The sequence below is a fragment of the Excalfactoria chinensis genome, chromosome 8 (assembly GCF_039878825.1).
Source record: "Excalfactoria chinensis isolate bCotChi1 chromosome 8, bCotChi1.hap2, whole genome shotgun sequence".
Lineage (NCBI taxonomy): Eukaryota > Metazoa > Chordata > Aves > Galliformes > Phasianidae > Excalfactoria > Excalfactoria chinensis.
In genome coordinates, this window is record NC_092832.1 from 2,959,274 (window position 1) to 2,981,435 (window position 22,162).

The 22,162-nt window shown below is 46.3% G+C and overlaps 1 protein-coding gene across 2 annotated transcripts; it reads right to left on the reverse strand.

Annotated features, from left to right (window-relative positions):
- Positions 1–340: 340 nt before the first annotated feature.
- Positions 341–8,832, reverse strand: GORAB (golgin, RAB6 interacting). 2 transcript variants are annotated; one of them, XM_072343548.1, is made up of 5 exons: positions 8,683–8,811; positions 8,119–8,464; positions 5,986–6,087; positions 4,377–4,517; positions 341–2,029 (listed from the first exon to the last, which is right to left on the reverse strand). In XM_072343548.1, the coding sequence occupies exons 1-5, from the start codon at positions 8,741–8,743 to the stop codon at positions 1,558–1,560; spliced, it is 1,122 nt and encodes a 373-aa protein (XP_072199649.1). In that variant the 5' UTR covers positions 8,744–8,811; the 3' UTR covers positions 341–1,557. The 2 variants fall into 2 exon arrangements, with proteins under 2 accessions (XP_072199649.1, XP_072199650.1); XM_072343549.1 differs by lacking the exon at positions 341–2,029 and having other exon boundaries at positions 4,373–4,517; positions 8,683–8,832.
- Positions 8,833–22,162: the final 13,330 nt, after the last annotated feature.

The window sequence follows — 22,162 nt, forward strand, 5'->3', positions numbered from 1 at the left end:
TTGGACTTTTCTAACTTCAGTCAGTTCTAACCATGAAAGATTTCTCTAGAAATATTTATCCTCCTGTCTCCTGTGTATGGGAGGCACCAGCAGAGATTTTTCTCTGCTGTCTCGGACCACAGCCAGAAGACAAAACGTCTTCAATAGTCATCCCCTGCCATGGCTTTGCCCCATACATTTTGATACTTAGGAGCAGCCTTCTTCAAGGTTTTACTTCCACACAGAGGAATCTCGCCAAGGGACGTATCCGATTCTGTCATTTATCACCTCCTGTGGAAAAACAGTCTTGGATATGGGAGTTAATATCAGATATCAAAACTGAAAGCAAACACACCACGAAGAAGATGCACCGATTTATTAATAGAATAAAAACGAAATGTAGTGACATATTTGTTTCCACTATTAAAGCCATCGAGACAATTGGTGTCCCATTTACACACTTGATGGCATCGTTCCATAACTCATTCACAAACTCTGACATATTCAGGTCAGGTATTAACAGAAAACACCGCCACAGCGAAAGCAGCTTCCCTGTGTTACAAAGTGGATATCCACAGTGTCCCCAAAGTTTGCAGCTGCATCAGTCTCTACTGGAGGCTTTCATACGTCCTCTGTTTTAATTCCTGAGACTTTCTCCACCTTTCAGCAGCAACAGAGGGAAACAGCTCGACTTCTTGTGGGGTACAAACCCACTCCAGGCAACAGAATGCACCGATCATTACAGGAAAATGGGCTCAACTCCAATATGCCGTGGGAATTATCCATCATAAGATCCCTGCTGATTATGAGCACTTTAAGGCAACAATGATAGAGGAAAATGTTTATAATGGAACAGTTTTAATCATAACTGTTTGTTTCTACTTTTGCATCATACATTCAGCCACGTCTTAAATTGTCACCCATTATTTCTGTTAAATCGTAGCTGCTGTGAGTTCACAAACTATTTATTGTCAATAAAGAGCTTTGTGTGATCTAAGCCGAACTGAAAGAAACAGGAAGCAATAGAAAGGAAATATTACAATTAACTTTGCAGTTTCCCCCAATATATGAATATCCTTTGAAGCAGGTACAGGAAACAGTGCAAGCTATGAAGATAATTAAAATATACACTTGGGTTTCACTCGATTAAAAACTATTGAAAACTTATCCCTTATGGATACAAAGGAAGATAAACATCTTATTGCATCTGTCAGGAGACAGAATGTGTTTAGAAGCAGAGTAAGTGGCAAAGCTTTCTCCTGTAGATACATGTCTCTTGCACAATGTTTGGAACAGGTATCTGTGATAATGGTATGCAGAAAAGCCTTTGGAAAAACCCTACTGTTTGCCTCCGAGTGTTGTATGTGGAAGGCACAAAGCCTCACGAAGAGCTGGCCTTTAGAGTGTGAACCTAAGAGAACAGAATGAGAAGGACAGATGGTGAACCCCCAAAGAGGAGTTTCTCAAAAACTAAAAAAATAAGAAAAAATTCCTCTAAAATGAAGTGCATATTACTGGCACTGCAGAAGCCCGCAGAGTATCGCATCCTTAATCAGCTGGCTTGTCTGAAAGTAGTAGTCATGTACCAGAGCGAGCTGGGGAGTCTCCTGGAGTCACATTTACTGCCTGAGTCTGGTTGTCCATATTGGAGAAGGATTTGGTACCAGAGTTTTCAGACAGCACCAACTGTTCAGAGAGAGCAGGAGAGGCAACAGCGTGGTTAGCATGCTCACTCTCCTTTGTTGTAACAGTGGGAGCCGAGTTTTCTTTAGCTGTCCCAGCACGACTGTGCGACTGGCTGGCTTGTCTCCCCGCTTCTGCCTCCTGCTGCTGCAGCATCCGCTCCACCTCTATCTCAAGTTCCAGATTTTCCTCATCTGCCTCCACTTCCAGCTGCTGCATTAACTCCTCCAGCTTCCTGGCCTTGCGGAGCTCGTTCTGCTGTATGATCGTGCACAGGTGCTCTGTGAGGTGCTCCTTGATCTCTGTCTTGTGTTGGAGGTCCAGCTTGGCTGCCACATACTCCGACTCAGCCTTATCATACCGCTTCCTGCAAAATCAGCATCATTACTTGTGGGTTAGTTCTCAAAGCACTTTGCAATCTGACACATGGGCAGATGCTTTAAGCATCCCTGAAACGCGACGTGCTCTGAATGCATTATGCCTGCTATTTCATGATAAGCTGCTGCTTTAGTTAAAGGAAGGGGGGGGGGGGGGGGGGGGGGAGGGGGAAGCAACCAAGCATGAATGCTTTAAACCATCTTCTTTTGACACATCAGCCTCCACTGCTGCTACAGTGCAAGAGTTAATTTGCTTGTCTGAAATACAAAGATTGAATTGTTAAGCAAGCATTTTTACTGCCTGTTTTAAGAGATGCAACACTAGCGGGAGAAAGAAACCATCAGTATTTACAGTGTTTTCACACTTTCAATGAACAACTATCCAGCAAACTGCAATGCTGTAAAGCACTTTTGTGTTTTTCTAGTCCAACCATCAGCACAACAGATACAGATGCTTCCATGGTGCTATACATACTTACACTTGGATCCCATCTAGAAGCAAACTCTTCTGGCCACCCAGATACACATCCTGAGCTCCACAGATCGACACAGCATCTGACATCAATAGTGATCACAACTTTTGTGTGGCAACAGATGTAGAATTTCATTGTAAGCATTCCCCCAGCACATACCTCCTGCCAGTCTGTGTTTCCTGTCATGGCAAATATAGCCAAGAGGAAATATTCCAAATATTTATTGGGGTTGACGTATCCCGGATATGTAGCACTTTAATGGCTGGTGTCCGTGTCACTGATGCATCTTCAACTATATTCACTGAAACTGTATATTAATTCTGCTTAATTATTAGAGAGAGAGATGCAATCTTGCTCATCAGGAATGAGAACAAGACAAGAAAGTCAAGATTTCCCTGGGCCAGGTATCCAAAATGGAAGAGCCAGAGCTATGCTGGAAGCTTCTGCACAGTCAAACATTTGGGCCAAAGTCACATATCTTCTCCACATCATAATTATTACGATTCCATTCCACGGTAACTGCCAGATGCCATTAACCATGTGCTCAGAATTGCTTTACACTGCACTTCTTGACCCACTGAAAAAGATTGGATTTTAGCCCAAAAATAGAAGCCAAGGACTGAAAAAAGTTGCTTTCAAAGCCACCACTTAGGAGTACATCAGCTTTGGCTCACACCGTACAAAAACTACAGCACTGCAATTATGTAACTCACACTTCCAAATCTCTCCCTCACAAAAAGACTCACTAAGTCCACTGAAATCACTGCTCCAGAATTTCAACTCCTTTGTCCAACCAATATCCCTTCTGTTATCCTCACCATAAACTGCTTTCCAAGAGCTGACCGTTGCATTCTCTTTTGCTATTTAGCATTTCAAAGAGACACATTATTAGACAATTTGGATAAGGACATATGCAAGAGTGTTTAGCAGCTTCAGAAAGCGGAGTTAAGCCAAAAATACAATGAAATGTTTCCCTCTCAAGGATATGAAATTCAGCCCCCATTTGCACTCAGCTACTGAAACTGCAGTTCACCTTCGGTATTTCAAATGATAATTATGCAGCCCAAATCCTTGCTTTTCAGCTACTACTGCTATTTTCTTGAGGACCGATTACACACTTATTAGCCTGTGGTCAACATACAGTAGAATCCTTAAGTGGAAATAGGCGTTTCACACACTGAATCTTGAACCAAAAACCGCAACCAAACATTTCCATTTTATTAAATGACTACATAAACAAGCTGATGTTTATCTACTGATGTTGTGGTTTACCCACAGCTAATAGGGTGTTCCAATTAATTTCTTGCACTTAAGGAACTCATCAAAACCAGAGTGATTAAAGGCACATTGTGAAGGGGGGGGAAAAGCTTACTTTTTCCTTCCATTTTTCATCCCAGTTCCAAGAGTACTTCATCAGACTTCTGGTTTAAGCTTAATTGGTCCCATAGATTCTAGCAGGACCAGACCTGTCATCAGAAGGCAAGTTTCCCTGAAATTGACTTTAATGTAGGATTTTATAAAAAGACCGCTTTTCCCTAAGAAGAAATAAACAACCTTGAAACAATAAAGCAGGGCTTAAGGACAACGGCGCAGTTAAAGCAGTAAGTACACCTCGTGACAGCATGAAGCTGGAAAGCACAGTCTGCAGTCAGAAAACCCACCCCAGTTTCCAGATTCCAAAGGAAAAAACGAGGAAATAAAAAGCATGCTTTTACCTCAGGGTTTCTAAGCAGACAGTCCGAGGAGCTTTAAATACACACTATCACAACGACCTAACTCCATTACTGCTTCAGTGAGTAGAAACAGCATTTGCTCCGTCCACTCAGACAAGGCTGTTCCCTCCTCCTCCCTCCCTGGCACTTACCGGGCATAGGAGTAGTCCAGGCTGGCTTGATCAATGCGGTTCCTTAGGATGCCGATGTCAGCAGACACCATGTCATCTAAAGCTTGTAACTCCTTCTGAATCCTTTTTAACTTCACCGTTTCAGCTTGAGTTCTCTTGGATCTGCAAAAAGGAAGATGGGGTTTTTTTCTTCACAAGTCTCTTTACTAGACATAATGGGCTTCATTACATTTGCAAAGCAACCACTGTCTTTAAGAGCCACTCAGAAGGCTACTCCTTTATGGCTTAAGACCTCTGATCTTACTTAATATCCACAGGGATCTAGAATGTCTGCTATTAAAGGACTACAGCAAAATTATGTAATGACTATAATGGAAGTGCCTAAAACGGACTGTGTTTCTTCACTGAGGAAACACAGAAGAAGTTGCTGCATCTAAGTAGCTTTCAGCATAAGGAAACAGGAAAAGGCTTGGGGGGGTGAGTAAGAGGGGAAAGGGTATTTAGTCCTACAAATATCCCCTTTCAAAGAAGTCCAGCTCAAAGTGGCCAAAAAGCCACCTAACCTAAGCTTGATTTCCCTTTTCTAAAATCATTCCCAAAAGTCCTGGCCAAATCCCAATGAAGTCAATGGAAAGTTTTACCTCAAATACAAAGGACTGCAACCAAGTCATACGCAACCTTTTTCAGCTCAGCCTGTTTATTCTCAAGTTCTGAAAACTGAATGCTGCTAAGGGCAGCAAGCTTCAGTGGACTTCGCTCTCAGGCAAACTAAGCAGTTTCCAAAAAGATTTTACTTTGTCACTGTCATTCTTTCTCACAAGCAAAACCGTGCTTCTCAGCCACTGCTTCACCCCAAGGCAGGGGTGGGAAGTGACACCACCTCTCATTTGATCAGCTGATGCAGGTAGACAGAAACAGACATCTTTCAGTACTACTTAGAGCCTGAAGGCCTTCAAATCTCAGATGTAGCTTCTTGTCCACCACCTTCCATGTCTTCCTCCCTCTCCTTATACCAGCCTGGTGGCACCATCCCACAGTGACTCAGACCAGACTTACTTGTTGCTTATCTCTGCCTGGCAAAAGAAAACAAAATCTTCAGGACGTCAAAGAGAATCTTCTGCACAGTGCTGATATTAATTCATCTTTGCTTCTCAAGAGCTCCAGTGGGCACAACAGGACGTGTTCCTGGGAGAGGACTGTGAGCCTTCTCACCTTCATTGATTCAGTGCTATCAGCTGCTCCAACGTTCTTCTTCACAAACCTTGCCTTACTTGCAGTCTTATCTATCTTGCTGGGCAACACTGTCTTCAAGTCTGGTCATGGGCTGAACAAGAGCTAACAACTCTGAGAACACATGAATTTCTATGTATTTTAATCAGCCAAGTGTAAAAAACTTCTTAATGTTTGATGGTTTTCTCCTTTCAACACTTTTCACACACTAGTAAATCAGACTCAAAATGCTTAATCACTTGTGGCAAGTAAGTAATCACAGGGAACCGTATGTCACAGCTGCTAATTTGTGGAGCTGAACGTGGAGAGCAAAGAGAGGAGGAAAGGAGATTTTAAAAGAAGATATGTAATTGGTTGCAGATTGGGCTTTCTCAGCCCACAGTGCAGGACAGCCCCTTACCTCTCAGCAATAGCTTTGGCCAGAAGTGCCTTCTTGCGTTTATTCTTCTCTTCTATCAGCCGCTGCTCTTGCTGGAGGATCTCCCACCGTGATTTTTCCTGCCTGCTCATTGACAAAGAGATCAAAATCAATAGCAAGTTCAGTTTCGCTCCCTGTCCTCCACGCAACATCAGTATTAAACATCGTGTTTCCCAGAGCAAACCCCAAAAAGGAACAATAAACAAGTTTCTGCAAGGAGTCACTGAGACCAATAAACATTTTCAGATGAAACATGCTGATCAGAACACAAACCTACACATGTAAACACGCTGCTGGCTCTTGCTGAAAGAACTGGGTAGGAGCTTTCATCTAAAGGTCGTGCTTCACCACTGCTAGAAGCAGTTCCAGATTTCTTACTAGCTGCTCTAAGTTATCTGTTCCAGTCGCCACTGCAGCCACTTTTTCTTATCAGACAGACACTCTGTCTGCTTTATAACAGAGCACTCAGACAATTAAACTGATAGAAAGAAGAGCTGATAAAAATTACAATGAAATTGATTAACGAGGAAAACAAGGATTTCCTTTTATCACTGTGGAAAGAGTTACATGGCTTCCATTTCCTAGGGCATCACAACTACTGAGAGAGATAACTGATCTCAGAGGATGGAAGGCAAGGTTCTTGGTGGGAGGGGACAACCTGTGTGAACACAACTGGGTAGGATTAAGGGGAAACAAAACCTGCTTTGTTGCTTTTCAATCTTGCTTTCCCATCCTTCATGTCTTCTCCTGAAAAGACTCTGTTCCAAGGTCTTGCTCGGTTTAACAGTGCCAAAGTAACTCAGCTATGTTTACTTTAAAAACCATTTCTGCACAAGAATCTCTCATCAGATTCCTCACCATTCTGTTCCTAAAACCACATACTGAGAAAAATGTTGGACAAGATTTAAATTGGCCTGCACAGACTTGGAGAACTTCAGCAGGTTCGTGGGTGGCTGTGGTACCTAGATGTCATTTGCTCCCTACAGCAAAAAAGCTTTTCTGCTTCAACTACTTTCTGACCCCACACAGAAAATGCATTTTTCATCACCAATGGTTAGGAGCTGAACAGTCAGTACACCTGGTGAGCACAGGAATCATTGGGTACTGCTCTGTTAAGTGCAGCTGCTCTGGTGAAGGGATGGCTCTCTGCAGCTGGGTGATCCCGGCCAGGTGACTGCACAGCCAACAGCTGATGCCCCTCATGACGAGTCTGTGTGAAACATCCTGCTGCTGCTCTTGGAACTGATTCTCCAATAGGAAGCACCTTTGGTCCCCTCTAAGATCCTACACAGGCAGTTTTATCCAGGCAGGAGAATCACATGCAGAACTGCATTCACTCAGGAAAAAAAGAAAACTTGCACTTGGATACAGGCAGGAAGAAAAACACAAGAAGTAAAAACCTCATTTCAGTCTCATATTGAAAATACCTGCCCTCTGCTGCAGGTAGACAACAGCTTCTTTCTACAGAATATTGCCTGTATTCTGCATGATGAACAAAGTAAGTGCCACACGCAGTCAGACTCCCAGCTGTGTTCTGCACTTTTTCCTCTCTCTCTCACACAGGTACCAGTCTGATGCTTTGGAGAGAGACAGACACCCCACTATGGGCTGATAAACAGTGAGAACTTGAACTGTCAAAGACAGAAAACTCTTTAAAATGGACGTTTTTATCTCCTTACCAGGAGATATTAATAAATCTACAGCAATACTGTGATTTATCTAAGTTTGTGTTCCCATTCACAATACATCTACTTCCAAAAGGTACAGCTGCTTTGTGTTGTGGATGCTGGCATTTCTATGCGACACGATCCGGCTGAGATTAGACCTTCACAAAACATGAAGAGAGAGCTCCTCGATTCCCAGTCCCACTGCTATAGGAAATCATTCAGTCATGGTGCTTTTCTGCATGGATTACATGCCAGAATTTGGTACTGAATCACGTCTAACCCGCCTGACTACAGATGAGCAGGCTCAGAGCAGAGGAAGAAAACATTATCTCTCAAACCTCCCTATTAGATAAAGGAAAGTCCAATATTCCATTTCATTTTACCGTAGAACAAAAGAATAAACCCATCCCGAATCAAACCAACCCCCCAATGTTACCGACTTACTAACAATTCCACTTTCTTTTTCTCCACTTTGGTGCTCGTCTGTGGAGCGAGATTCCGGGTGCTGTCACTGCCATTACAAGGACCTGCTGGCACTGGCTCCTCCTGCTTATCCCTGCTGTCACGTTGCCTTTGATCTGCTGCGCTATGATGTGGTGTTGGCACGGGCTGCTGAGGATTGCAAGGTTTATGTTTTGGCACAGACAGCAGCTGCTCAGGAGGCACAGAGGCTGCTCCCCCCTGCAGCCCCGGCTGCTGGCATTGCTGCTGGAGAGCTTTTTCTCGCTGCAGTTGCTTCCAGTTCTTGTTTGCAGGGTGGGGACGACGCGGCTGCTCCGAGGGCTCAGATAAATCTACCGACGGATGAGGGAGAGAAAGAGAATTAAAGGAAGGTCTGAAGATCAAACACAGCCTGTACATGGGCTACGCTGGGTAAGCAAACAAGCTGCGGCACGAGAGACCAGGCGGAGGGGGCAGCTAGGAGTGCCGAGGGCCTGATGGCTCCACCGCACCGTCACCGCATCGTACCGGACCCGGACCCGGCCTTCCCAGCCTCGATCCCCGCTCGTACCTCGCTGCAGGCGCCGCAGCTCCTCCTGCGTGAACCCAGCCCAAGCCTCAGCGCCGGCCATAGCGCTTCCTCCTTCCGCTGACGGGGCACCGCAGGCCCCGAGACTGCCCCGCCACCGCCGCACCGCCCGCATCAGGCGAACGCTACGGACAGCCCCGGCCGGCAGCGCGGGGGCCTTCGGGCTACCATGGCGACGCGATGAGGCTTCCCGTTTCCATGGCGACGCGATGGGGGGCTTTGAGTTTCCATGGCGACGCGATGGAGCAAGATGGCGGCCCTAAGGGATGCGAGAAGTAGGCCGCGGAGGGCAGGTCCAGGGCCCCGTCTGCGGGACTCCTTAACAAAGCAGAATCAAAGCGGCAACACCATGGAGCCCTGGACATTTATACACCGTAGTTCGCAGTTTTAGTGCGATATTTTCTCCGCAGCATCTTAGAACTGTGTTTGTAGGGGCACAGAAAGCACATCTCTGGAACCTGTACAGTAAGGGAGATGTGAGCCCAGTGTTCTCTGCCAAATAATTGCAGAGACTCACCTACACAAAATAACAATGAAACGTGACATTAAATGTGAGAGATGATGATTGCAGTGCTAACAAAGTCAGGTATCTCTTTCTGGGAGGGATGAGAGCCTGATGAAGCAATATTCTCCCTCTAGCCATGAAAGCATGCAGCCAGCCCAAACTCTGGTGGCTGCTTGAAGCCTATTACAGGCCTTGCAGATGAGCCTACCTCCCTTTGGGAGAACATCAGGTGGAACACAACAAGCCTCAGTCTTAGCTGAAGCATTCCAGTGGGCTGGAGGCTTAGATACATCATCAGCAATAAAAGAGGGATGTTTTTCAGTGCCTAAGAACATCCCTCATGGTTTTCAATGTGCGAGGGATTAGTCAAGCTCTGAAGAATTGCTGTCACCTGGAACAAACTCATTATTTGATGGCCATGTTCACAATTTATTGCAGCAGCACTTCTAACTGCTCCCGTTTGACTAACACATCTCATAAATACCAGCCCTACTCAGAGGAGATGGAGTCCTGGACTGCCACTTGCAGGCAGGTTTCAAACATTTCTGCTGGGATTTAGCCTTTGGGGAGTAGACATGTCACTATTTTTCACCAGCAGTTGGTTGTGGGCCAGGGTGAAACAGAGACATGCAGTGGAGAAGAAGCAGAGCACATTTATCTCCATTCTGTCATAGACATCACTGGGTCTGTTCATGGTCATCACCAGCCATGGGCTTGAGGGTGCAGGATGGCCCGTCGGGCTGGATTACAGCTTGCTCTGGGAAACTTTACCAAGCACAGAAGAGACTGAATAAGAACCATAATCTTGCCTTGACTCCCATGCCCTCAAAATCCATGAAGCCCAGATAGCAGAACCAGGAGTCAACTGGAATTTTACAATGCTTAATTCCTCTATAGATGCCTGTATTGGAATCCGGAATCTAAATCTGTCTTGATACCTAAATCCCTGCCGTGGGCTGTGCCGAAACCACACGTACCAACTGAACGAGCCTCATGAAGCACCAACTCCAGACCTCATTCCTGAACCTTAGTTCTTTCTTCTCTTCCAAGTTTTAATGCTGCAAACAGAAATGAAGCACCATATTCTCTTTATTGCAGCAGATATTCCAGGCATAAAACTCCCATATCTTTTATAGAAAAAGTATAAAGACTTTTGAGTTGTTAACTACAATGCTATAGGCAAAGCAGCAATCTGCTTTAACAGTTTCCATCAGCCAAAGGTTTAATTACCAGCAGTTGGGCCAGCCTTCTCCAGGAACAATTATAACCCAGTGAAGTCATTTCACAGGGCATTTACCAGCAGCAGATTCAGAAAATGGAGGCTGTTCGTGTTCCCCGGCTGATTAAAGGCCTGTGAGTTTACCACAAAACTAATGTTTGACACCTAGGAAAGAGTACTTTCTAAGCAAACACAGGCTGCAAAAAGCTGAATGAAGAGAAAATAGAAACCTTACTTTCCATTCCCACTTTGGGATAGAGATGACAGACAACCCGAACCATACTGAAAAATCAATAACCCAAATCCTCCTTTTACATCTGGGGCCAGATTAGACTTCTGTATTTTTATGTAATTTTATGATTCGAGAGATGCTACCTCATGAGCAGAGCTGGTTCTGTCTGTGCCTTCTGTGTCTGTTTTCTGATGGTCTATTTAACCTGCTGTTCTCCTGAAGCAGCAAGTAACATGAGATTACATTTTTTTTCTTCTGAGATTCCCACACCATGATGGACTTGTCATCACAGACCGGCAAATGTGACTCTCTAGGGCAAGCCTCAGGGGCAGACCTCAGCTGACATTTCAACCCAGGATGGACACAGTTTGTACCAGGACCTTACTAAAGCTGGTTTAGTTCAAACTGCATTTTAGTTTTTCAGAGCCAAATCACCGCGTGCAGCCAAGGGAGGTTAATGCGTGACCAAGGAGCAAACCCTGCCCTTTGAGAATTAATGTTGCCTTTGAAGGATGCTTTTGACATTCGTTCCAGGGAAGTTTCTTTTGCTGATTCTCAGCTGTACTATCCAGGGAGGTTCTGAACCCAAGATGAGTAACTAATTTGGGTAATTAACTTCTCAGCATGGCGCTGAAAACAAGAGAGCACTTGAGGCCCTCATCCTCTGCAGCCCAGGGAAGGTAACCGGGATTTTCCCATGACCCAGCAGGCTGTGGATTAGACCACTGAGAGCATAGCATCAACACTGGCCTCTGCATTCAGCTTTTTACTATTATTATTTTATTTTTAACTGGCTAAATACCCCCAAAAACTCTCAATTAAGGAATACCAGATGCAGAAACAAAGGTGGAAATCAGTCTCACTGAGCCCCAGGCCCTGATCCAAACCAGCATGCGAGCCTGTGCTTAACCTCAGCCATGTGCTAGAGCCACAGCCTTTAACCAAGCCTCACCAGGGCAGTGCCAAGACACTTGGCTCAGCACCTACACACCCCTAATCCAGCACTGGGAACTTGGAGCTCAGCAAATGGCAGGATGAGGCTCCATGTGCCATAAGTTAATCACATGAGATAATCCCTGCATTACAGGATCTCAGCTCTGGGATAGGCTAACAGAGGTGCTGTGTGCCCTGTTCTGCCTTGGCCTCATCTTCCAGCATCCCTTCTCCTAAGCTGGAGTCAAATGAGCACCATCATTTCTGGCACTGCAGCAGTCTTGGTTTTTTGGATTTTCTTAGAAGGAAATAGAAACCCACTTACCAAAAGAGATAACAGGTGAAAAAAATACACTGGAATACACTTTTTAAACCATAGAAACCAGCATTTCTCAGTATGGTTTGATTTTGTAGCAAAGAGGTACACTCTTACATAGGAAATATATCTATTAATGTCCTAAATGAATACTTTTTAAAAGCCACGTTAAGTATTTCGTGATGTTTCTTTAGTTTTCCTAACTGCATCGCTCAGTGGATGTCATAATTCAAACACTTATATGGTAAAGTTAGAAAGCAATTGCTTTAATTTTAACCACTCGCGTTAAAAATTGTAATCTTAATTGTCAAAACAATTGATAAAACTAGAGATCTGAAGAGAAAATTGTGAAACCTTTGTTGGTTTTGGCACAGAATGAGTTATTAGAAACCACTACGCTAAGAGAATTGAATTCCATCAAGCAAAGCGATTGTTGTTACATGCTCAGGTGAACAAACTGCGGTTGTTTAGTCTCGATAGGAGACAATTACAGGGAAGAAGACGTGAGAGTAGCTTTTAAGTATACAAGATGCAGCTGTAAAGAAGTCTGGGGTGGAGAAGGGAAGAAGAAAGCTGGATGTGAGGAAGCACTTCCCAGCACTTAGGGCAGCAAAATGTTGAAGAATTGGCTTCAGAAGAGCACAGGGTCTCCACCACCAGATATTTTTAAGAATAAACATCTGTCGGGCAAGACAGAGCAGAGGTCAATGCAGTCCTGGGATAACAAGATGTGGTTTTCAGTGGTTTCAGATGTGTGGATCCCCACACAAACTCTAGGGGAGATGCAGATCCATAGATGCCCCATGAGTCCAGGCTGCTGTACAAAAATGCTGACCTCTCTATGCTGAATGACTGTTGCCAGCCCACTGGAAATCAGTCTTGTTCCCATGACCAGGATGCTTCCCAAATCACTCCCACCTCGTCCTTCAGCTGTCACAGCCTTGTCACTCCACTCACAGACAGGGCTGTGCCCTCCCTGGTGGCAGACAGCTTTGCAACAGTCAGCATGGGAAACCAAACCCTTCTAATGGCAAGACAGAAGGGATGGATGTTCGCCAGAGCCAGCAGTAGACCTTTATATGATGTAATGTGAAGATCATCCCAAATAGCTCCCTCAGTGCCCTCTGACTACTTGCAGAATGCCCACACGTGACCACCAAGTCCAAAATGAGTTAGGGCCACTTTCAGTTACACGTCCTGGAGGATGCAGTCTCCTCATCTCTCCCTGCTTGACACCATCATAACTCAGCAACCTGGGGTTACACAACTGCCACTTGCAGGTAAGGTGGTGGTAGCCCTCAAAGAGCAATGTGGGACCCTGCTCCCATCCTGCTGTACCCCCACAAGATACCTCTGCTGCTGGTGTACATGAATGTAGCAACTAATCATTGTGCACTGCTTTGGCTCATTTTTGGCCTGTGGAGCTGAAAGAACACTCAAATGAGCAGCTCCATCCAAGGTCTGGGCAGTTCCCCAGGCCCTAGCAAAGAAAGGACTGAGGATGCCAGCTCAGGTTACATGCCCAGTGCCAAACCTTGATGGCTCTAGAAGCCAAACACAAGGCTCCAGAAGGTAACTTCCTCTTATTGCTTTGGAAAACCATCCCTCCAGGGCAGGAGCTGCCTTCCAAATCCTTCTGGTAGAAGCTGCTTTACAGCAGTTTCACCAAGGGCAGCGTTTTCTTTAGTTAAGTCCTGGCACAACCACAGGCCCGACTGACACCCCCAAGGCTTACCAGGGCCACATGTGTTAACGAAGATTTCCAAATCTTCATTAGTTAGCATCAACTGCAAGTTCTGAGCCTCAGCTATAAAGACTGTAAATAAGCAGGCTGAGGGCCAGGGAAGCTTAGCAGCTCTTTGATGAGGAATCCAAGATCGTTGGAGAGAGATCTGTACCACGCCCTGGCTGTGAACATGGATGTCCCAGATCTCGGTTGGCAATAAATTATCACTTCAGTAAGGAATGCTCCAATTAAAATAGGGGCAACCAAAATTAGACCCTTTACTACCGCAGCAGTAAGGTGAAAACAAGGATGATGGGTTTCTTCTGGTCGCCAAAGTAAAAGCATTGGTGGAAAATCATGGTTTTGGAGCCAAGGTGAAGGCGAAGTATTTTTAGTACAATCAAAAACTCATTTCACTTTGGGTCCAGGAGAAATATTCTGCCTGACCAGTAGCACAGGAGCCTATTTATCCTTTAAAAGAAGTCAAACTGAAACCCACAACTTTTTTTTTCTTTTGAATTAAGGTCCATCTGAAAAATGAAGAAAACCTGCCTTTAAACTCAGTGATCTTCAGTAAAGTGAAGGGCTTCAGCCTGAGAACGCTGATGCGAAGCATTCTGATATTTAAAGAAGGAAAGAAGGACGTCTATTGTTTTGCCTCGTCGTTGACTGACTCCAGCCCAGGGTTGGGAGTTATTTTGGTTGCCTTCCTTTTCCCAGGAGATTTCATTTTCCAACTCATGTAACGCTCTCTACTAATTCAGTTTGAAGTACAAATGACCAGACTCTGTAAAGCTCATGAGAACATGGTTGAGCTGCCAGTCTGCACAAATATCAGGCACAAACAGTTCCATTGCCCTCTCCCTTTCTCCCCCCCCTTTTTTTGGGTTTCCTTTGAAACTGTACCTGGACTTCAGAGGAAGCACGGGGTCCTCAGCACCAGCCACTCCTCAAACACACACAGCAAAACCTCCCAAGCCCGCGTGCTCTGCCATGTAACCTGCACACCACAAAAATTCAGATGCCATCTTCAGTCCTGCAAAATATTAAGCCAGGCATTTAAGATTCACCCAGTGATTAAGCATGAGCAGCTTGTAATCGTTTCCAGATTCCTCTCCTAGCAGGAGGAAAGGCTCCGCTATTCCTGTCTGCGTGCTCAGTGTAGCAATGCACTCCCAAACAGACTGGAGATGGGTTGAAGAGGACAAACTGATACCCTGAGCTTTGCAGCTGAGACCGAGCCAGCACTACCTTATAATCCAACGCAATTAGCTTGGAAAAGCAGGATTATTTAGCCAGCACACAACAGGGTACTCCCACATCATCTGTGTAGCAACACCTGTGCACCAGCAACTAGAAACCCTCTCACATACACACAGTGAGATTGCCTGTATTTTTTTTTCATCTGGCTTGGGAGTATTAAATGAAGATCAACTGTTGGAATCGGCCTCGTTTAGGGAAGCAGACTGACTGTGCTCACAGACAGGACCTTTGTCCTCCAGGTTTTACAGAAAGCCCCCAGGATCGCAGCCCCCAAGATCGTTTCTGCAGAAGCCACAATGTAACCCAGGGAGCATCTGGATCTTCCCCTTCATGCCAACCCAGCAATATATTTTAACCCAGACCGCTCAGGCATGGGGGAAAAAAAGAGATCTTTGAAAACTTGCTCAGCGTTTCAAAACCCTCAGCAGCCCCAGCCTGAAAGCAAACTCAGGTCTCCTTACTGCCTTTGAACACAGTGGGGATCTGCTCCAGCAGGTTAGCTCTCAGGGGCCACGTTGCTCCCTGCAGCTAAACCAGACGATGCGAAATAGCAAGTACCTCTTAATTTTTATTATTTTTAAACAGGATAGTTTAAGGGCTAAGGTTTTTTTTTTTATTATTATTATTATTATTACTATTTTACTGGCAAATTTAGTGCGCTGCCTTCCCTACTTAATGAAGGGAACCAAGGGCCGGTGTTCAGCTTCTGCTTTCTAGAAGCAGTCCCTGTAAACCTGTTGTGAATAACCATAATCTCACCTCCCCGTTCCCCATCTCCAGAGCAAGAAAGCAGCCTTCATCAGCTCAAACTGCTTTTTCTTTTCTTGCCTCTTCACATTTTCTCCAAGGTTCCATTTATCTCCACACCCATGTCTGAGACAAGGACCTATGGCTCGCACCATCCCTTCATGCGCAAAAAGAGAAGGGTCCTGTTCCAGGATGGAAACCTGGATGCATTCTTCAAGGAGATCATCTCTGAACAAGGATGAGGGGTTCATCACCCTCATTCATCACCTCCTTAGCCTGTCTCCTCAAGGAGGTGGGAAAGGAACATCAGCACCAATGGGCAGAGACTACCTACTGGACTCATGCAATCATCCAGTTTCATTGGGGTTTCCCCTCTGCAAGCTGAGCTCCCTCCAAGCACCATCACCCATGGGAAAGCCACACTGCAGGAACGAGGGGCAGGGTTTCAAAGTCGGGACAGATTTGCCCCTCACCACTAATGCAGAGCCCCCCATGGGCTGTTGCAGCATGGAAGCCATTAACATTTAAAAATACTCGCAGGAATGGGAAGAGGGGAAAAAAAATGGTATTTGCGGAGGCCCATTCCTCAGCACACTTTCATGTGTGCCAAAGTTTGTTGGCATGGCTCTGAGTTTGATAGGGAACATCTGGGCTGCTGTTGCTGCCTGGATGCTGGCTGAGGGCAGCAAACAAAGGGGGTTTGTGCAGGAATGCGTGAGGAGGGGGTGGCTCAGAGGCAAAACACAAGAATACTCAGAAGAAAAAGCCAAATGCACACCCCAGCTTTTTCCAAGGGGATATGAGCCTCCCCCTTCCCTGTTTTTCTCCCCAGAGCATACTGCAGCTACAATAGCAAGCGAGGCTCCAACATGGCTCAGTACCCCACTACCCGTGATCAAGTCAAATGCCTAAGGATGTGCTTGGGAGCACCAAAGTGTGGACGTGCACATCAGGACTGCCACCTGGAGCCAGATTTCCATTCCTTCCACCTTCAGGGCCCCTCAAAGCCACCCCAGAGAAGGTAGTTGGGTAGGGCATGGGACAAGTATCCTTCTTGCTCCTTCCTGCTTTGCCTCTGCAGGCCCTTCCTGCCCTGAGCAGTATTTGTGAAAGATCTGCCATCATCCTGGATGATTTCGGACCCTGCAGTAGAGGTTCATTATTAACATCTTTAACAACTTGGGAGACGCACACGAAGCAAAGCCATACCTGCAGGACCTCAGTGTTGGAAGCTGTGAAGGATGCTGAGCTTTGACGACCCTCAAGGAAGGGGAGCTGGTCCCACGCTGTTACTGCCTCAGCACCTGTTTACCTGGATTTGTCCCTGAAACAACAAAGAGCGCAGTGAGAGGTCAGCGTGGTTCATTTGCCCCTTGGCCACAGCTTGCCAATGGGATCCAGCTGAATAGCTGCCAATGCAGTGGGCTGGTGGGAGACTGCTTGTGGAGCTTCTTGCTGGCAAAGGGAGCTCAAACACTTGTTTCATCTTGGGAAAAAATTGGCACGCATTTCCAAACTGTCCAAACATTTGGCTTCTGTATTTCCATCAGTGACACATCCCAGGGTTTCTAATTGAAAAGGTCTTTTCTCTGCATGCTTAGGCTGCTTGTAGGAAAAAAAAAAATAATCAAAACAGGAAGCTTGAAATTATCAAAGAACAATATTTTCATTGACCAAGGAATTTCTTACCCTTTGCTTTTTGGTTTGTACATTTCTTGGGACTCTTCATCTCCATGAGAGAAATACTGTCAGCATCTCAAAACACACCGACAGAAGGAAAAAGTTATTAATTACCAGCATCTATTTTTAACCTGAGGCCACCAGTCACATCTCATAGATGGCAGCTGGACTCCCTTGAGGCTCCGCCATTGAGTTTATCAACGCTTTGAAGCCAGAGAGGATTTCAGTGGGGGGGACATTCCCTGGCTCTAAGGTAACAGAGTCAGAACTGCAGTTGTAACAGATAGGCAAAAGCTGAGAGCATCTCTGAAGAGTTCATGTTCAAGAAACATTTAAATGTTGTACTGAGGGACATTGTTTAGTGGGGAATATTGGTGATAGGTGGACGGTTGGATGGGATGACCTTGGAGATCTTTTCCAGCCTTGATGATGCTACGATTCTACAACTGCCCCGCCGGTTTCTGAAGCGAGTTTCTGGTGCCACATGCCTCTGCCATCCATCTACTGCTGAAGAGACATTGCTTGTTTCTTTCTCCCCTTCACTTCCATAACTCAAAGGATGAGATGTCTGAACGTTTCCAAGGAGTTTGCCACCAGGCAAGGACCAGGCATGCAAAACCTTCAACCTGAGACATGGATGTTTGCAGAAGTTATTAGCTTATGAAAACAACTCTAATGGAAACTGTTTTACTGCCATCATTTTAACGCTACGAACAGAGCCTGCTGCAATATATAACATTATCAAGTGCCTGTCAGCATTTAATAGAAGCCATAATTAACTGCTGTGGAAGAACATGGCAAAAATTTATTTTTAGGAAAACTTTTGGGAGCTGCATAATTCTGGCTTTATTTCTTTTATATAATCCCTCTCTACACAAGCCTTAATAAAGTTCATAGGACAGAATACAAAACACGAGCGTGTATCTCACGGAATTAGCGATAGGATTTTCTTTTCTGTTAAACTACATAATCCAGAAACAACAGCTATGTTTGCTTTGGGGCCTGGCCAGGCACTCGGCTCTGGATTCAGCCTTCCTGGCTGGTGCAACCCTGACCTTCTCATTTCCATTGGCCTAAGGAGCTCACAGCCAGGGCTTGGCGGTCTCCATTTCAGGGTGTCCACATCCTGGTGCTCTGTGCCCCAAATCAATACAACCAAAGAAACTCAGACAAGCGTGTCAAGCCCGGCTCTCCCCCATTCTATCAATCCCATGCCCAAAATTCACTTTATTCCCCCAGCTCTGCAGGCTGGCAGGCCACTTCCATCTCCTCCGATAGCCCAACAGCTGTTCTCTGTCCCTTCAGAGATTAGTTTGTTTTCCTAATGCAATTACTGCCACGTGGCTCTGCTTTCTGCACAGATCAAGCCTGGATAGAGATAAAGCAGTGATAAGACTGCCTGCTGCTGCCGACCATGCTGCCTGTGGAGACAGAAGCTGAGCCTATCCTATGGGCATGCTGGGACTGCAGGGCCCCTGCTGCCCCGAGCTCCACAAAACCTCAGCACTGCTGTGCCAGCATCTGGCTGAACACCCACCTGCCTGCACACAGCCCTGCAATCAGCCCAAGCCTACCCCATGAAGATGCTGGTCAACAGCATCCCCTGTGCCAAGCATCCTGCAGGCACAGGAGCAAAGGGACACAGCTAGTGGGCACGATGGTTGGACTAGATGATCTCAGTGTTTTTTTCCCATCCTTAATGATTCCATAACCCAGCCATGATGCTTCCCATCACCTCCTGAGGTCCCCTCGTTGTCCCCAACCCACATGTGGGCACAGTGACAGCGAGCCCACAGCACCACGGGGCACGCTGGGAGGAGACACCCTGAGCTGTGCTGCCTGCAGGAGCCGCGCATCCTCGCCAGATGTCTCCCATAAAGCTGCAAGTACTTTATTTTAATAATAAGTCTTAATGTATTCATTAAAGGCTCCCAGTGACCTGGGATGAATTTCCCCACTATTGTAAAGGGCTGTGGGAATCTGGAAACCGCTGCATTACAGTTAATAACTTTAATTTTACAAGGCCCAAAATAGACAACTGAAAAAATACACAAACTCACTGTTTCCAATTAAGAAGGGATTTCTTCTAATTCCTCTGCCACCGGCACTCTTGTTTAGCAAACAGCATCAGCCAACATCCAGCCATAGGCAAAGCGCAGAGCATCCAGCACCTCTTCTGCAAGAGGCAAGGAAGAGGACACGAGCTCTCCTTCCCATCGCTGGTCAGTGACAGCAAACCCAGACTGGGGGGAACCAAGAGCAGACCCAAGTGCCTGCTCAGCCCCAGTGGGTACTCAAACACAGGATGGCTTCCAACCATTCTCTCCCTGCTACATCCTGGGAGGGCTTCAGCACCCATCGACATTTGAGTTTGGGCACACCTCAGGTTTTAGGGCCAGGAAGGAATATTCCCCCCAGATCAGTTTACATCGTGTTTATTTTGTCTGTCTCTTCCTTCCTCTGGAGAGCAATGGATAGATGGGATTCCAGAGGAAAAAAGATGGGAACAGGAAGCAGAACAGTTTTTTGTTTAATTTTTGGCAATCTAATGCTTCCCAGCCCAAATACTTTAACTTCCAGTTCAACTCCTTTTTGCTTTCCAGTTAAAAACTGAGTTCTCCAAGAAGAAGACAGACACTCTAAGGGAATTCTCTCAGCACAAGCCAAGCATTCTGGGGAGGAAAAAGGAATTTGCGAGTCCTTGCTTGGTGCCACTGCTGCTGCCCATACTGTGGGCAGTACTGAGCTCCCGTCCCAAATCCATAGTGGTGAAGAGTGATTTTCTTATGCCACAAGCCCACATTTCCCCACAGACACAGCAGCTCTGGTAGCTGGGAATGGCGCACTGGGGCATCCCATCGTCAGTCACACGCATACGGAGAGCATCACTGTTGAGGACCGTGGGCAGACACATCCATAGCTCTCTTTGAATGCACTGGGAAGGGAACATTTGCTCCTTGTTTTAAAGCCTGCAGATAAGCCCTAGCCACCAGCTGATAACAGAGCTCATACTTGTGCTCACAAGAGTTTGAATGGGAAAGATGCTTCTTGAGCACCCCCAGCCTTCCACCTAGGATCAGACAGAGATATTTAACCCAAAGTGCCTACCATCCATAGAAGCCAAACCTATCATGCCAACAAACAGCTCCCAAAGTCTCCCATCCCCAAAGCTCAAATTTCAGTCCCCAGCTGCAAAATCTCAGGTTTAAATAAAAACATGATTTTCAGGTTAAGAAAAAGATGAAAGAAAACTTAGAGAACAAACTCTTGCTAACAACACCCACAGTGGCCACACTCAGGTTTCCATCAAGTCCAGCTCAGGAGACCACAAAGCGAATTGCGCAGCAGGTGTGAGGACAGGCAGGAACAGCAGCAACCGGGTAATAGTCAGGGCATCCCCAATTCGCCTTCAGGATTTAAGGTGTTTCCCCATGATTTGGGTGAAAGCAGCAGCCCCTGGGGGTGCCAGCGGCCCTGCCCAGCGGCACCATGCAGGCTGCAGGCAAGCACAGCCGCTGCCTCCCCATCTGGAGCCCATGTACGGCAAGTGGCAAGATTTATGTCGTGCTGAAGCATTCCACAGTTTGGAGCACAGAAATGATTGAACTCCAGATGTTAACAAGATGCAGGACCCTTTTTATTATTATTATTAAAAATGTGATTTCTTGTTTCGCTCATGACAAAGCCCATCAGATTAACTTATTAGGAGTGGAACTGCCATCAGACTGGTAATGAGCGAGGACAGCTCTGGCTGCCCGGCAGCATTGCCCAATGCAGTGGTGTCCCCAATCACTGTGGTGGAACAGAGACAGCGTTTGAAGGAAAGCCCTAACCTGTTCAAAGGGATCCAAACTTTTAGCAAAGGTTCTGCTCCTCCAGCAAGCGAGCAGCAGCCAGAACCTACCCGTTGTCATCTCAGCTCCTATGGCTGGGATGGATGCAGGACCACGGATGTTGTGCTGTGACAACCCAGCTCCAATTCCCTGCAGAGAGAGTATTACCATTGCCATTTCCCATTGGAAAGGAACCAAGTCCCTCAGTATTCCCACAGGCACTGCCGGGAGCATCCCTTGCACAGCCAACATCTGCATCCCAGAGCAGGGCTGGGAGCTGTTGCATTGTCCCCATGTTATCACAGCAACTTGATGGCATGCTCACAGCACACGCATCTTTGTGCCGGAAGATCAAACAGGTATGGGATGGCCCCACACCCCACTGTCACCAAGCACTGCCCATACTGAAAATAAACCCACCCAAAGGGATGCCAGAAACAGAGCTCAGCATCTTGCCACCCTCCTGGCCTTAGGCTGTGCCTTGCTTAGGGACCCATCTCCTTCATGGTGTCACCACATGCCGGGTGAGCTCCAAACCTGCTGGCCTTCCTGATTCCTCCCCTCATCCTGGATTTGCATCCCCACCAAAACAAGTACAGGGGGAGGGTCTGGGCTGCCCCAAGCCCCTCTGCTGCTCCCCAATACATATAGGTCAGACCTGGAAGCACACGGTAGGGTGAAGCCCCTGCTTCTCACCCCTCCAGAGAGCTAGGAGATGATCACTTCCATTTGTTGAGCTATATCCAAGACAAAATGAGTCTTTACTTTCATATAGCCCAATGTTTAAATCATCAGTTAGTGCTCCCAGGTGCCCTATATCCAAAGCACATTGCTCCACAAGCAGCCCTCAGAGGCTGTACCACTGCCATCCCATGAATGGGTGGAGCAGAGACCAAAGAGCTCCAGCACCACAGCTCATCCCCAGGAGGAGGCAGGCCCATTCCCTACATGGACATACACCAGACCAGTGGCACAAAATTTTACTCCCTCCACAACCTGAAGTGTAAC